Source organism: Theropithecus gelada, chromosome 16 (genome assembly GCF_003255815.1).
Source record: "Theropithecus gelada isolate Dixy chromosome 16, Tgel_1.0, whole genome shotgun sequence".
NCBI classification, from domain to species: domain Eukaryota; kingdom Metazoa; phylum Chordata; class Mammalia; order Primates; family Cercopithecidae; genus Theropithecus; species Theropithecus gelada.
In genome coordinates this window covers 32,406,267-32,422,828 of record NC_037684.1, presented here as the reverse complement: position 1 = coordinate 32,422,828, position 16,562 = coordinate 32,406,267, and the positions used below count along the sequence as shown (strand labels likewise).

At 54.3% G+C, this 16,562-nt stretch overlaps 1 protein-coding gene across 10 annotated transcripts in view; it reads left to right on the top strand.

Annotated features, from left to right (window-relative positions):
* HDAC5 (histone deacetylase 5) overlaps nucleotides 1-16,562 on the top strand; it is a 47,981-nt gene that overhangs the window by 19,790 nt on the left and 11,629 nt on the right. For 6 of the 10 annotated variants that reach the window (XM_025362130.1, XM_025362125.1, XM_025362124.1 and 3 more), the window contains 9 exons: nucleotides 10,446-10,705; nucleotides 10,802-10,973; nucleotides 11,082-11,196; nucleotides 11,478-11,608; nucleotides 11,757-11,903; nucleotides 12,000-12,112; nucleotides 12,452-12,583; nucleotides 12,790-13,012; nucleotides 15,666-15,877. In XM_025362130.1, the coding sequence (XP_025217915.1) occupies nucleotides 10,446-10,705; nucleotides 10,802-10,973; nucleotides 11,082-11,196; nucleotides 11,478-11,608; nucleotides 11,757-11,903; nucleotides 12,000-12,112; nucleotides 12,452-12,583; nucleotides 12,790-13,012; nucleotides 15,666-15,877 (1,505 nt within the window). The remainder of the gene's footprint in view (nucleotides 1-10,445; nucleotides 10,706-10,801; nucleotides 10,974-11,081; nucleotides 11,197-11,477; nucleotides 11,609-11,756; nucleotides 11,904-11,999; nucleotides 12,113-12,451; nucleotides 12,584-12,789; nucleotides 13,013-15,665; nucleotides 15,878-16,562) is intronic. The other 4 variants (XM_025362128.1, XM_025362127.1, XM_025362123.1 and 1 more) reach the window with 2 other exon arrangements.

Here is a 16,562-nt window from a genome sequence, read left to right as displayed (position 1 = left end):
AGAATCCAGGTGGTCTGTGAAGTTGGCCCCACTTAAAAGATTTGGGAATTCTAAGTATTTCGTTTTCTGCGCTTTATTTTTTATTTATTTTTATTTTTATTTTTTTTGAGACAGAGTCTTGCTCTGTTGCCCAGGCCGGAGTGCAGTAGTGCAGTCTCACCTCGCTGCAACCTCCGCTTCTGGGTTCAAGCAATTCTCCTGCCTCAGTCTCCCGAGTATGTGAGACCACAACTGGTTAATTTTTGTATTTTTAGTAGAGATGGGGTTTCACCACATTGGCCAGGCTGGTCTTGAACTTCTGACCTCAAGTGATCCTCCTACCTCAGGGTCCCAAAGTGCTGGGATTACAGGTGTGAGCCACTGAACCTGACCGATTTTATGCACTTTAGAAACATCCTGAGAAGGCCAGGCGTGGTAGCTCACGCCTATAATCCCAGCACTTTGGGAGGCTGAGGCAGGCGGATCACCTGAGGTCAGGGGTTTGAAACCAGCTTGGCCAATGTGGTGAAATCCCATCGCTACTAAAAATACAAAATTAGATGGGCGTGGTGGTGTACGCCTGTAATCCCAGCTACTTGGGAGGCTGAGGCAGGAGAATCACTTGAACTTGGGAGGCAGAGGTTGCAGTGAGCCAGGATCATGCCATTGCACTCCTGGGCAACAAGAGCGAAACTACGTCTCAAAAAAAAAAAAAAAAAAACATTCTGAGAAGTGGTCCACAGGCTTCACTAGATTGCCGAAAGAGTTCAGGACACAAGAAATACTAGGAGCCGTTAATAATAGCCCTGCCTGGCACCTCTTGATCTTCCCAGGCTCTGTGCCAAGCTCCTCTGTGTACATTCTCCTGAGCCTAACTACCCTGGCAGGTGGGTGCTCTTCTGCCTCCCAGTTTATAGATGCCTGCATGGAGCGCAGGGTGGTACTCCGTGCCTTGCCCTAGGAAGGGGGGTGCCTGAATTGAACCCCCAGCGTCCTCTCACTCCAGAGCCCTTGCTCTTAACCACTATGTGATGTGTGTTCACTTGTGTTACTTAAGGAATTGTGAAAATTGCTAGGTGAGAGTCAGATCCAGCTTGCCTATGTGGAAATAGTATCTGAATTGTGGTAGAACCTGTTGAGCCTAAATTGGCCTCACTAGTCACACAAGAGCACAGAAATAGATCATGGGAAACTGTCCTTGGTGGGGAGGGGTCATTGGTGTCACAGCGTCATGGGCTCAGGGTGTGAAATGCTGTTCTCCGCCTCCTTCCAAACTCCCTCAGGCCAAGACAGGAACAAGAGCCTTTCCCCAATCTCCAAGAGACAGAACAAGGTAATTAGAAGCTGCTGACTCCCCAGCCTGGTGAGGGAGGTCCTGAGGGCCTGGGTGCTGGTGGGAGATTCTGCCCTCCAGGGTAGGCCAGTTACCCAGGGCTGTCTCTTAAAACAAGGGAACCTGGGCCGGGTGCAGTGGCTCGCGCCTGTAATCCCAACACTTTGGGAGGCCAAGGTGGACAGATCACCTGAGGTCGGGAGATAGAGACCATCCTGGCTAACACGGTGAAACCCTGTCTCTGCTAAAAATACAAACGATTAGCCAGGCATGGTGGCATGTGCCTGTAGTCCCAGCTACTGAGGAGGCTGAGGCAGGAGAATTGCTTGAACCCGGGAGGTGGAGGTTGCAGTGAGCCAAGATCACCCCCCCGCACTTCAGCTTGGGCCACAGAGAGAGACTCCATCTCAAAAAAAAAAAAAAAGGGGGAACCTGCTCGGGCGTGGTGGATTATGCCTGTAATCCCAGCGCTTTGGGAGGCCGAGGCAGGCAGATCACAAGGTCAAGAGATCAAGACCATCCTGCCCATCATGGTGAAACCCCATCTATACTATAAAAATATAAAAATTAGCTGGGTGTGGTGGTGTGCGCCTATAGCCCCAGCTACTCAGGAGGCTGAGGCAGGAGAATTGCTTGAACCCGGGAAGCGGAGGTTGCAGTGAGCCGAGATCGCACCACTGCACTATTCCAGCCTAGCAACAGAGCGAGACTCTGTCAAAAAAAAAGAAGAAAAAGGGAACCTGCACAAGGTCACAGAGTGAGAGCTGGAATTTGAACTCAGGTCTCTGGGTGGGAACATTGCTAATCCACATAAAAGCTTCTTTGTGCACATTTTTAAAAGGTGGCCCTTCTGGGTAGATACGTCCTCATGCCAGTGTGCGTGGCCTGGCGATTGGAGCTTGGGTTAGGTTTCAGCCCCAACTCACCCCTTTAGATGAGAGCCCATGTGCAATATGCAACCTACACAGCCTTATGTGCTGGGCCTGTCAGTGCGCGTCCACAGTTTGTGCTCCTAGAGCACAGGAACCATTCTGGCCTCGGGGGCTTCGTGGGGTTCTGAGAGGAGGCTTTGTTTTCTGTAAATACTGGGGACCACCTGGTCTGTGGTCTTCCTCCCTGAAGGGATTTTAGCCCAAGGAGAGAAGGGGGCTCAGGAACAAAGTTGAACACCAGCCCCGGTACAACCTCCCCTGCTCCCCTCCGCCTACCTCATCTCCTCTATTATTTTTGAGACCCTAACCTGTCCCAGGGCTGGCTTACACTGAGCATATAAGACACCCCCGACGTGGGAACCAGACTGCACACGTGTGTGTTCAGAGGGAACCTCCCTGTGCCGGGAGTCAGGACACCTGGGTTCAGATTCCTGTTTTGCTTCTGCTTAGCTGGTAGGATCATCTGCAGAGCAGCCTCTTTAAGAGGCTTGGTTTCCTCACCTGTGTCTTGAGGGTATTGAAACAGATGATCTCCAAGGTCCCTTTCACTCACTCTTCTCTTGTGAAGGTAGCTCCTCAGATCCAGGGAGTGTCTGCACAGACCTCATTTATGTCCTGTATAGACATTCCAAATGGTGTAATAATGCCCCGTGCCTTGTATCCTATGCCCCTTGGGTCCCCTCCCCTCCTCCTAGCTTTCTGGGGCTGGTGGCTCCTGGAGCAGGGTCTTTTTTTTTTTTTTTTTTTTGAGACGGAGTCTCGCTCTGACGCCCAGGCTGGAGTGCAGTGCAGTGGCGTGATCTTGGCTCACTGCAAGCTCCGCCTCCTGGGTTTACACCACTCTCCTTCCTCAGCCTCGCAAGTAGCTGGGACTCCAGGCGCCCACCACCTCGCTTGGCTAATTTTTTGTATTTTTTATCAGAGACGGGGTTTCACTGTGTTAGCCAGGATGGTCTTGATCTCCTGACCTCATGATCCGCCTGTTGCGGCCTCCCAGAGTGCTGGGATTACAGGTGTGAGCCACCGCGCCCGACCGGAGCAGAGTCTTTTTAAAAATTAATTTTATTTTAGGCCGGGCGTGGTGGCTCACGCCTGTAATTCCAGCACTTTGGGAGGCCGAGGTGGGCAGATCACGAGGTCAGGAGATCGAGACCATCCTGACTAACATGGTGAAACCCCATCTGTACCTAAAAATACAAAAAATTAGGTGGGCATGGTGGCACGTGCCTGTAGTCCCAGCTACTCAGGAGGCTGAGGCAGGAGAATCGCTTGAACCCAGAAGGCGGAGGTTGCAGTTAGCCAAGATGGTGCCACTGCACTCCAGCCTGGCGACAGAGCAAGACTCCGTCCCAAAAAAAGGAAAAAATATTATTTATTTATTTTGAGACGGAGTCTCACCCTTTTGTTGCCCAGGCTGAATGCAATGGCGCGATCTCAGCTCACTGCAACCTCCACCTCCTGGGTTCAAGCGATTCTCCTGCCTCAGCTGCCCAAGTAGCTGGGATTACAGGTGTGGGCCACCATGCCCGGCTAATTTTTTGGGGTTTTTTTGTATCTTTAGTAGAGATGGGGTTTCACCATGTTGGCCAGGCTGGTCTCAAACTCCTGACCTCGTGATCCGCCCGCCTTGGCCTCTCAAAGTGCTGGGATTATAGGCATGAACCACCGCGCCTGGTCTTATTTTTATATTTATTTTATGGAGCAGGGTCTTTTAGAGCCAGGTGCTAAGCCTCTTGGGTCTGCCAGGCAGGTCCACACTGTGCCAGCTGCCTCCCCCGAGGGCTTATCTAGGGGGAACTAAAGGTCCCATTTCCTTGCTGGCCAGGGTTCTTGTCACAGGGATTCTTGAGTTGGAGATGCTGTCTCTTGAGAGGGGGCTTGGACCTGGGGTGCAGCTCATGGTGTGTTAAGAGCAGGGGGAAGGCTTGGCCTTGCTCTTGGGAAGCTAGATCTGTTTTTTACTGTGAACTTTTGTTCCCAAGGCACTGCTGAAACCTGTGTCTCATGGCCCAGAGCCACTTGTCTGTTTGGAGGCAGTGTCTCTTTGCTTGGACACCGTTTTTTTAGACTAAGGCTGTGCTGGCAGTAGTTTCAGGGGTTGCCCCACGAGCACCTACATCATCTCCCCCAGAGGACCAGGCTCTCCCTCATGCTGCCTGAATCTACCCCAGAAGCCCCCACTGGGCTGATAGGGTTCCTGAAGAGGAGGCAGGCCCAGCGGGATGGGAAAGAAGTGTCACTCAGGTGGTGCACTGCCCATGGCCACTTGTGCTCATGAGCTGGGCAGGGCAGCTCCTGAGTCAGAACTTGCTATTTTCCTGGCCCCTCGCATGGCTAGAAACACGCAGCCCCAAGGCCGGGCGTGGTGGCTCACGCCTGTAATCCTGGCACTTTGGGAGGCTGAGGCGGGCGGATCACGAGGTCAGGAGATGGAGACCATCCTGGCTAACACGGTGAAACCCCGTCTCTACTAAAAATACAAAAACTTAGCCAGGCGTGATGGTGGGTGCCTGTAGTCCCATCTACTCAGTAGGCTGAGGCAGGAGAATGGCGTGAACCCAGGAGTTGGAGCTTGCAGTGAGCCAAGATTGCGCCACTGCACTCCAGCCTGGGCAACAGAGCGAGACTCTGTCTCAAAAAAAAAAAAAAAGAAACACACAGCCCCACCTACCCAGCAACCCAGGCTGGGACTTCCCATGGAGGCAGGGTGGTCAATCCTGCAGAAAACCAGCGGTCAGGATGGTGTTGCTGCTTGTTCCTGAGGCCGCCACTCCCAGGAGAAGGAAGGTTCTCAGTCCCGGGAAAGAGGAAAGTATAGAGCCAGGTGGGGGGCCCAGGGCTTTCCCCCGGAGCCTTGCCTCTGACCTCCGCAGGAGGTGGCTTTGCTGGCCTCTTGATTCCTATCAGAGTGAGACCCTGGCAGGTGAGGGAAGGACCCAGGGCCTTGTCCTCCCCTGTGACCCTTTCCCTGGCTTTCTTTTCTTTTCCTTTTTCTTTTTTCTTTTCTTTCTTTTTGAGACAGAGTTTCACTCTTGTTGCTCAGGCTGGAGTGCAATGGCGTGATCTTGGCTCACTGCAACCTCTGCCTCCCGGGTTCAAGTGATTTTCCTGCCTCAGCCTCCCGAGTAGCTGGGATTATAGGCATGTATCACCACACCCAGCTAATTTTGTAATTTTAGTAGAGATGGGGTTTCTCCTTGTTGACCAGGCTGGTCTTGAACTCCTGACCTCAAGTGATCCACCCGCCTCGGACTCCCAAAGTGCTGGGATTACAGGCGCTGTGCCCAGCTCTGCCTGGCCTTTCTTTTTTTTTTTTTTTTTTTTTGAGATGGAGTCTCGCTCTGTCGCCCAGGCTGGAGTGCAGTGGCCGGATCTCAGCTCACTGCAAGCTCCACCTCCCGGGTTTGCGCCATTCTCCTGCCTCAGCCTCTCGAGTAGCTGGGACTACAGGCGCCTGCCACCTCGCCTGGCTAGTTTTTTGTATTTTTTTTAGTAGAGACGGGGTTTCACCGCGTTAGCCAGGATGGTCACGATCTCTTGACCTCGTGATCTGCCCGTCTCGGCCTCCCAAAGTGCTGGGATTACAGGCTTGAGCCACCGTGCCCTCTGCCTGGCCTTTCACTCAGACTCTTTGCTAGCCAGAGCTCTTGGCCTGTCCTCTTAGGGAACAGTGTGCCTTTGTGTACCCTCTTTTTTTTTTTTTTTTTTTTTTGAGATGGAGTCTCACTCTGTCACCCAGGCTACATGCCAGGCTAGAGTGTAGTGGCATGGTCTATACTCACTGCAACATCTGCCTCCTGGGTTCAAACAATTCTTCCTGCCTCAGCCTCATGAGTAGCTGGGATTACAGGTGCCCACTACCACACCCAACTAATTTTTGTATTTTTAGTAGAGATGGGGTTTCACCACGTTGGCCAGATTGGTCTTGAACTCCTTACCTCAGGTGATCCCGCCCACCTCAGCCTCCCAAAGTGCTGGGATTATAGGCGTGAGCCACCTCGCCCAAGCCCATCTATCCTCTTCTTTCCCCAGAGGTTCCCCAGCCTTCCTAGGTCCACCAGGAGGCGGCCAAGAGCCTCTTCCTATCATGACACACCCAGGTGCTTGGTGCTGATGGCAGCTGCTGCCACCTGCTCTGCTCATGCCAGGCTGGCAGAGGGCACAGATCCTTGAGAGAGTTCAAGGCCAGCCCGGCTCCAGGGTCTGTGCCTGGGCAGACTCTATTCATGGGGCTCCATGCCCCTCCTTTCCCTGACTCAGGCAGAGCAGCCATGGCCCCTTCCACTTTGGGTGGAGCAGGTTGCTACCTGGCAAACCCTTGGGGTGCTGCATACCACCCAGGCCCTGCAGGCCCTGCAAATTAATATTCTGTAGTCGCCTGTGATTCCTGTTTGCATGGGAACGAGGCTGCATGGCAGAGCCCTCTGCCTGCCCTGCCACCTGCATACCAATAGTGGCTCCCACTGCAGCTCCGGGCCTAACATCTCTGCTGCTGCAGTGGCAGTGACAGTCTGGTGGGAGATTCCCCTTGCCTGAGCCCATGTGCTCTCTGCAGGGCTCCTGCAAGGGAAGCCAGTACTGCTGGCGACAGTTCCAGCCCTAGGCAGGGTTATCTGCTGGGAGCCAGGAGTGCTTGGACCCCTGCCCTTCTCTGGGCAGGCGGGCTGGCATCCTGCTCCTACAACCCCGGCATTGCCGGGAGCAGCAGGTTGAAGCCCGTCCGTCGCTTGGCTGAGTGATCGGAGTGCCACGGGCCAAGCCAGCCTTGACTAAGAACAGATAACCCTCCGGCCAGCTCAGGGCCTTGCTGAACACTTCACGGGCTGGGGAGACCTGAGCTGGCTGCCATTTCCTTGCCACCATCATGGACCGTGGCTGGCTACCTCCAGGAAGGCCGTCTGCAGTTTCCAAGGACCCTTCCGCCTGGTGCTGGGGCAGGACATGGGTTGGGAAGGAGGATGAGTATGTGTAACCCCACCCTCTGGCCACATCTGGCCACTTCTGCACATGTGACTCTGGCCTTGTGGCCACAGAGTCGTCAGTACGGCTGGCGGGAAAACCACAAAGGAATGTTCCCAGCCATGCTTGGGGGAGAAGAGGCTGGTGGGGGCTGCCACATCGTGGTGCTCACCCTTTACCTTCTCCCACCCCACCCTGCCTGCAGGGGGTTCCAGAGGCCATACTCCAGGCATGCGGGTGGCATGGCCTTGGCCTCCAGCAGGCCTTGCTCCTGCCTTGTTGACACCCATTCAGTGCTAGGTTCTCTGGAGAGATCCAGACCCATCTAAGCAGGTGTGGGGGCCTCTCTTAGCCTACCCTTTGCCACCTCCTACCTCCCACCTCCCTCTTTTCTCTTTAAAAATTTTTCGGCTGGGTGTGGTAGCTCACACCTGTAATCCCAGCACTTTGGGAGGCCGAGGCAGGCGGATCACCTGAGGTCAGGAGTTCGAGACCAGCCTGACGAACATGGTGAAACCCCGTTTCTACTAAAAATACAAAAATTAGCTGGGCCTGGTGGTGGGTGCCTGCCGAGGCAGGAAAATTGCTTGAAACCAGGAGACAGAGGTTGCAGTGAGCTGAGATCGTGCCATTGCACTCCAGCCTGGGTGACAAGAGCGAAACTCTGTCTCAAAAAATTAAAAAACAAAAAAACTTTTCTTCCCCCCCCCTCTCTCGCCTCTTAATGCTGGGGGGTGATCTGGAGAGAGGCCAGCTCATGAGGGCAGGAGATACTGGTAGCCAGAAGGATCTGGGGGGTCCTTTCTTCCCAGGCCTGGGCTGGAGTGGTCCACTTTGCCACAGGAGCATTCCCAGCCCCTCGTGACCTCTCTGGGCTGTAGCGAGGAGAGTGAGGGCTTTCTTTGGAGAAAGAAGTAGAAGAGAAACAGGAATGGGTTGGCCCTGCCTCTCTCACTTCCGCCTTCCCAGGCAGTGGTATCCTGCCTTCCCCTTCCTGGCTGGAGGCTTTGTGGGGCGTGGGCTGTGCTTGGGGCTCCCTGCTGGTGTGGTGTTTGCCCAGTTGTCCTGGCAACCACAGGGCAGTGGTGGAGAGTGACATGCAGTGACCCGAGAACCGAGAACCGTGTGTAGGGACAAAGAAGTGGAGACCTAGCCTTCCCATAAGCCCATTGGGACCTCAAGCCGCTCGGTGGGGCCTGGACCCAAGGTCTTGGAACCCAGCAGGTCCTCCACTGCCTTCCCCTCGCCAGCAGTCTTCCTCTCCCCAGCCAGTTCTCCCTAGGACCAGAGTTCTGAGAGATCTGCCGAAGCTCCCGCCCTCCCCCTGCCGTTACCCTTCTTCCTGTCTGATTCCCTTTCCTTTCCTGTCTCCTCCTCCCACCTCCTCCCTGCTGCCTGCCCGCCCATCCTCTCATTCCCCCTCCCCCCAGGCACAGCTGCTGTTTGGCTCACTCTATATATAGCGGCATTTTCAGGGTAATTACAATAAAACTGTTGAAAGGAGATAATCCAGCAAAGGAAGCGAGTCTGACTCCCAGCCCCCTCCTGTCCCTGGCTTGGTGCAGCCCTGCACCCGCTTTCACCAAGGCCTCCTGTTCCCACCCCACTCCCATTCCCACAGCCTCTCTCTCTCCTGCCCAGTGTGCCCCAGATAGGGATGAAGCCCCAGAAGGGGACAGAGGGTAGAGATATCCAGAAGGTCTCCACCAGCCTCTCCTGGGGTTACCAAAGGCACTGCCAGTCCTAGAACCAACCTCTGTGCCTCAGTTTCTCTTCTAGTATGAGGCTTTGCACGGGGCACGGTGTTGAGAAATAGGAGTGGGCACAGTGGTTAAAAGCTTAGGATTTGGACTCATATTCTGGTTCTTTGATCACCTAGCTGTGTCTGGTTGCTACTTCTGTAAATCTCAGTTTCCTCATCAGTAAAATGGGGTAATAATAGCATCTAAGTCATAGGTAACCATGACATTTAAATGAGTCATTCTTGTAAAATGCCCAGAGATGTTGACTATCAATGACAATATTATGTGTTGAAGGCTGGGCAGTGGCTCATGCCTATAATCCCAGCACTTTGGGAGGCTGAGGTGGGAGGATCGCTTGAGCCTAGGAGTTTAAGGCCAGCCGGGGCAACATAGTGAGACTCTGTCTCTACTAAAGATTTAAAAATTAGCCTGGTGCATTGGCATGCTCCTGTAGTCCCAGCTACTCGGGAAGCTGAGGTGGGAGAGTTGCTTGAGGTCGAGGCTATTATGAGCCATGATCATGCCATTGCATTCCAGCCTGGGCGACAGAGCAAGACCTTGTCTCTGATATATATATATATATAGGTAGAGAGATACACATACATATGTATATATACACACACACACACACACAAAATGTGTTGAGTACTCACAATCTGTCAGGTACAGCTTCATGCTTATGCATGTTTTCTTTTTTCTTGAGACGGAGTCTCGCTCTGTCACCTAGGCTGGAGTGCAGTGGTGCAATCTTGGCTCACTGCAACCTCCGCCTCCAGGGTTAAAGCGATTCTCCTGCCTCAGTCTCCTACGTAGCTGGGACTACAGGCATGTGCTACTACCACGCCCAGCTAATTTTTTTTGTTTTTAGTAGATACAGGGTTTCACTGTGTTAGCCAGGGTGGTCTTGATCTCCTGACCTCGTGATCTGCCCGCCTCAGCCTCCCAAAGTTCTGGGATTACAGGTATGAGCCACCGTGCCCGGCCCTTTTTTTTTTTTTTTCCTCTTTTCCCTGGAGACAGTCTTGCTCTGTCACCCAGGCTAGAGTACAGTTGCATGATCTTGGCTCACTGCAACCTCCGCCTCCCGGGGTTCAAGAGATTCCCATGCCTCAGCCACCTGAGTAGCTGGGATTACAGGTGTGCACCATCACGCCCAGCTAATTTTTGTATTTTTAGTAGAGTGGGGGTTTCGCCATGTTGGCCAGGCTGGTCTTGAACTCCTTGCCTCGGGTGATCTGCCTGCCTCAGCCTCCCAAGGTAACCTGAGATTCCAGATGTGAGCCACCGTGCTTGGCCTATATTTTCCTATTGAAGTTCATGGCTTCAGCCTCATTTAATTAAGGTAAAATGTTGCATCCATGGAGCAGAGGGATTTGATTTCCCCTCTGTCTCTGATCTCTTTGGGTCTCCTAGAATCCTGCCTGGTAGCGTTTGGGCCTCAGGCACGACTGGAGTCTGGGGCTGGGCCCACTAACTCCTTCCTGTCTCTTCTGCCCACAGTGGAGGTGAAGCCGGTGCTGCCAAGAGCCATGCCCAGTTCCATGGGGGGTGGGGGTGGAGGCAGCCCCAGCCCTGTGGAGCTACGGGGTGCTCTGGTGGGCTCTGTGGATCCCACACTGCGGGAGCAGCAACTGCAGCAGGAGCTCCTGGCGCTCAAGCAGCAGCAGCAGCTGCAGAAGCAGCTCCTGTTCGCTGAGTTCCAGAAACAGCATGACCACCTGACAAGGCAGCATGAGGTCCAGCTACAGAAGCACCTCAAGGTGAGCGAGAGGGGTGCGGGGGGCCTCCCAGGCCTCCGCCCCCCGCCCCCCGCCCGGGCCTGGCTCACTCCTGCCTCCCTCCCCATGCCCCTGCAGCAGCAGCAGGAGATGCTGGCAGCCAAGCAGCAGCAGGAGATGCTGGCAGCCAAGCGGCAGCAGGAGCTGGAGCAGCAGCGGCAGCGGGAGCAGCAGCGGCAGGAAGAGCTGGAGAAGCAGCGGCTGGAGCAGCAGCTGCTCATCCTGCGGAACAAGGAGAAGAGCAAAGAGAGTAAGACAGGGAGTCCTGGGACCTCCTAGGGCCCCACCCATGACGCCTGCCCCTGCCATGGTGGGGTCTGGCCCTAAGCAGCCAGGTCAGTTGTGCCCTGTCCTGCAGGTGCCATTGCCAGCACCGAGGTAAAGCTGAGGCTCCAGGAATTCCTCTTGTCGAAGTCAAAGGAGCCCACACCAGGCGGCCTCAACCATTCCCTCCCACAGCACCCCAAATGCTGGTAATGGCCCTGGGCAGGCACGGGTGGGCACAGGTGAGCTGCTCAGGGGCTGCCTGGCTATAGGATGGCAAGGGGCTTCTGCCCCGTGCCCATATATGGGCCCTGCAATCTCTCCTTAGAGACAGGACCTCCATCCCTGGTGTATTTCCTCATTCTTTCCCCGAGATCCATGTCCTCTTCCTATATACAAATGATTTTTCATAAATGTAGATTGCCAGGTGGCAGGTCCAGCAGGCTGGGCGATAACTTATATCTGCTTCCATCCCCACCCCCACCCCCAGGGGAGCCCACCATGCTTCTTTGGACCAGAGTTCCCCTCCCCAGAGCGGCCCCCCTGGGACGCCTCCCTCCTACAAACTGCCTTTGCCTGGGCCCTACGACAGTCGAGATGACTTCCCCCTCCGCAAAACAGGTAAGTGAGTCCCCCACCTGGCCTCCCAGAATATGGCTCCCGGGAGGCAGAGGTGGGCTTGTGGCAGTGTCAGCCCTGACCACAGTGGGCTCGACTGCAGATGTGTGCTGCTGTGCATGTATCTGAACCTCGGTTACCTTCTCTCCAGCCTCTGAACCCAACTTGAAAGTGCGTTCAAGGCTAAAACAGAAGGTGGCCGAGCGGAGAAGCAGTCCCCTCCTGCGTCGCAAGGATGGGACTGTTATTAGCACCTTTAAGAAAAGAGCTGTTGAGATCACAGGTGCCGGGCCTGGGGGTAAGGGCTGCTCTCATGTACCGGTTCTGAGGGTCTGGGAATCGGGGGTGGGGGATAGTTCAGAGCAGGCCCAGGTGACAGCCACTTCTCCTATAGCGTCATCCGTGTGTAACAGCGCACCCGGCTCCGGCCCCAGCTCTCCCAACAGCTCCCACAGCACCATCGCTGAGAATGGCTTTACTGGCTCAGTCCCCAACATCCCCACCGAGGTACAGGCCTGGCTGAGGGCTGGTGGGGCGGGGACAGAGCTGCTCCTTCCCATGGAAGAAAGAGTGCAGCTCCTTCCAGTCTCTCTGCCTGAGTGCCCAGCAGAGACCTCTCTGCCCACATAAATAGGCTGGAGGGTCCTTGCTTGGACTTAGTTGCATCAAAGGGGAATTTGTCCCACAGGACTATGAAGAGCCCTGATGGCTCAGTCTCCCTCAGTGGGAGCTCAGGGTAGAGGGAACTGGGCACCATTCAGAGAACTTGGTCTTGGCCCCAGGTTGCCCTCCCTTGTTGCCTCCCTTTGCGCACTCTCATTCCTGTCTCTTCTCACTGCTCCCCAGATGCTCCCCCAGCACCGAGCCCTCCCTCTGGACAGCTCCCCCAACCAGTTCAGCCTCTACACGTCTCCTTCTCTGCCCAACATCTCCTTAGGGCTGCAGGCCACGGTCACTGTCACCAACTCACACCTCACTGTAAGTACAGGGCACATACCCCATCTTTCCTCTAGTGTTGAGGTCACAGGTCCTGCATGTCCCCAGCTGGGGTTTTCCCCTTCCAAGGCCCTAAGGGAGATCGGTTGGCCCTACCCAGAGCTTGGGGATAGATAGTGGGTAGATGGGGATGCTGGTCCAAAGTTAGCAGGACTGAGGCTGTATAAGCCCCTCCCTTCACCCCCCAGGCCTCCCCGAAGCTGTCGACACAGCAGGAGGCCGAGAGGCAGGCCCTCCAGTCCCTGCGGCAGGGTGGCACGCTGACGGGCAAGTTCATGAGCACATCCTCTATCCCTGGCTGCCTGCTGGGCGTGGCACTGGAGGGCGACGGGAGCCCCCACGGGCATGCCTCCCTGCTGCAGCACGTGCTGTTGCTGGAGCAGGCCCGGCAGCAGAGCACCCTCATTGCTGGTGAGTGGACAGGCAGCTGTGCAAGGGAGGGGGCTCAGGACCAACAGTCAGGGATACTCTCCAGCCCTGTCACAGTTCCCTTTAGCAGAATCAACAGCATCGGTGATTTCTTCCACATTCTGGAAACATGGGATACCTACAGGATGCCAGGCACTGTTCTTGACAAAATCTGCTGCCATCTTGGAGTTCACATCCCTGAGCAGTGCTGTTCAGTAGAAACAACAGAATCTACGTACATAATTTCTAGCATCCACATTAAAAAATGTAAAAAGAAGCAAGTAGAGCCATACATAGTGGTTCATGCCTGTGAGCCCAGCACTTTGGAGACCAAGGCAGGTGGATCGCTTGAGGTCAGGAGCTTGAGACCAACCTGGCCAACATGGTGAAATCCCATCTCTACTAAAAATACAAAAATTAACTGGGCATGGTGGTGGGCATCTGTAATCCCAGCTACTCAGGAGGCTGAGGCAGGAAAATCGCTGGAGGCAAGAGAATCGCTGAACCCAGGAGGTGGAGGTTGCAGTGAGCCGAGATTGCACCATTGCTCTCGAGCCTGGGCAACAGAGTGAGACTCCGTCTCAAAAAAAAAAAAAGCAAGTGGAATTAATTTCACCACATATATTTAACTCAGTATATCCAGAATAGTATAATTTCTGTAATACACGTGCAGTTATTCTTCCTATTTTTAAAGTTTTGTAGAGACAGGATCTTGCTGTGTTGCCCAGGCTGGTCTTTTTTTCTTTTTTTTGAGACAGTCTCGCTCTGTTGCGCAGGCTAGAGTGCGGTGGTGCGATCTTGGCTCACTGCAACCTCCACCTCCCAGGTTCAAGCAATTCTGCCTCAGCCTCCTAAGTAGCTGGGATTTTAGGCGCCTGCCACCGTACCTGGCAAATTTTTGTATTTTTAGTAGACCTAACATCTTGGCCAGGCTGGTCTCGAACTCCTGACCTCAGGCGATCTGCCTGCCTCAGCCTCCCAAAGTTCTGGGATTACAGGCGTGAGCCACTGCACCCTTTTTTTCTTTTTTTTTTTTGAGACAGAGTCTCACTGTGTCGCCCAGGCTAGAGTGCAGTGGTGGGATCTCTGCTCACTGCAACCTCCACCTCCTGGGTTCAAGCAGTTCTTTTGCTTCAGCCTCCTGAGTAGCTGGGACTACAGGCGTGTGCCACCACACCCAGCTAATTTTTTTTTTTTTTTTTGAGACAAAGTTTCACTCTTATTGCCCAGGCTGGAGGGCAGTGACAAGATCTTGGCTCACTGCAACCTCTGCCTCTCGAGTTCAAGCGATTCTCCTGCCTCAGCCCCCCAAGTAGCTGGGATTACAGGTGTGTGCCACCACACCTGGCTAATTTTTTGTATTTTTATTAGAGACGAGGTTTCACCATGTTGGCCAGGTTGGTCCGAACTCCTGACCTCAGGTGGTCTACCCGCCTTGGCCTCCCAAAGTGTTGGAATTACAGGCGTGAGCCACTGCGCCTGGCCTAATTTTTGTATTTTTAGTAGAGACGGGGTTTCACCATGTTGGCCAACTTGGTCATGAACTCCTGACCTCAAGTGATCCATCTGCCTCAGCCTCCCAAAGTGCTGGGATTACAGGTGTGAGCCACTGCACTCAGCTGCCCGGGTTGGTCTTGAATTCCTGGGCTCAAGCCATCCTCCCGCCTTGGCCTCTCAAAGTGCTGGAATTACAGGTGTGAGCCACTGTGCCTGGCCAATATGCAGTTACCAATGAGATATTTTGCTTTTTGTTTCATACTAAGCCTTTGAAATCTAGTGTATACTTCACACTTATATCACATTTCAATTTAGATAGGCTGTGTTCAAGGGCTCAGTAGTCACATGTAACTAGTAGCTATGGGATTGGACAGCACAGCTTTAGACAGCCCTTAAGTACCTGTTGGCACCAGAAGAGGTTCTGCTTGAAAGATACATGATCCTGGCCCCAGGGCTTCCTAGCCTGGCGGGATCCATGGGGTCCGTGATCAGCGAGGCCTTGTTGCACTTAGAGAGAACAAGTCGGCCGGGCACGGTGGCTCAAGCCTGTAATCCCAGCACTTTGGGAGGCCGAGACGGGTGGATCACGAGGTCAGGAGATCGAGACCATCCTGGCTAACCCGGTGAAACCCCGTCTCTACTAAAAAAATACAAAAAACTAGCCGGGCGAGGTGGCGGGCCCCTGTAGTCCCAGCTACTCAGGAGGCTGAGGCAGGAGAATGGCGTAAACCCGGGAGGCAGAGCTTGCAGTGAGCTGAGATCCGGCCACTGCACTCCAGCCTGGGCGACAGAGCAAGACTCCGTCTCAAAAAAAAAAAAAAAAAAAAAGAGAGAACAAGTCATTCATTGTTCACTCAGAGGGCTCAAGACTACTGTGTGCTTAGTTTATTCAGTTAAGCAAATTGAAGGGAAAAGATGGTGAATCCAGGAAGACTTGCTGGAGGCGGTATCTTAGAGCTGTGAAACTCTTCATTCATGGGGAAGAGGGAGAACGGAGCTCAGGTTTGGGTGGAGGGTGCTCCAGGTCCCCCAGGTTTTTTCCTGAGTATGTAGGTGGTGATGTTCCAGAGGGGGTTATGGGGGGAAGATGCAGGGTCGGGGGGGGGGCGCAGTCAGGTGCCCTGACAATGGTGCTTAGTCATCACCCCTAACTCCATAGTGCCACTCCACGGGCAGTCCCCACTAGTGACGGGTGAACGTGTGGCCACCAGCATGCGGACGGTGGGCAAGCTCCCGCGGCATCGGCCCCTGAGCCGCACTCAGTCCTCACCGCTGCCGCAGAGTCCCCAGGCCCTGCAGCAGCTGGTCATGCAACAACAGCACCAGCAGTTCCTGGAGAAGCAGAAGCAGCAGCAGCTACAGCTGGGCAAGGTGAGCCTGGAAAGGCGAATGGCCTGGGGCTGTGGTGGGGGCAGGACACAGGAGAGCACCAGGCTGGCACGTGTCCTTTCAGGCCAGACACGGTTGCTCGCGCTTGATTGGGAGGCTGAGGCAGGCAGATCGCCTGAGGTCAGGAGTTCGAGATCAGCCTGGCCAACATGGTGAAACCCTGTCTCTACTAAAAATACAAAAATTAGCCAGGCGTGGTGGCAGGCACGTATAATCCCAGCTACTCAGGAGGCTGAGGCAGGAGAATCGCTTGAACCTGGGAGATGGAGGTTACACTGAGCCCAGATCACACCGTTACACTCCAGCCTGGGTGACAAGAGCGAGACCCTCTCAAAAAAAAAAACAAAAATTAGCTAGGCGTGGTGGCGTGCGCCTGTAATCCCAGTCACTGGGGAGGCTGAGGCAGGAGCATCTCTTGAATCGGGAAGGCGGAGGTTAAAGTGAGCCGAGATTGCGCCACTGCATGCCAGGCTGGGCGACAGAGGGAGACTCTTTCTCAAAAAAAAAAGAAAAAAGAAAAAAGTCCTCCTCTCAGAGGAGCCACCTTGCCTTTTTCTAACTCACATAGAAGCTCTGCCTGGAAGAAGGGAGGGAGGGAAGGATAGACTGTTCTGGGTTACAGGCTGCACAGCTGCTCCCCAACTCCCAGCTGATGTGCCCCCATATT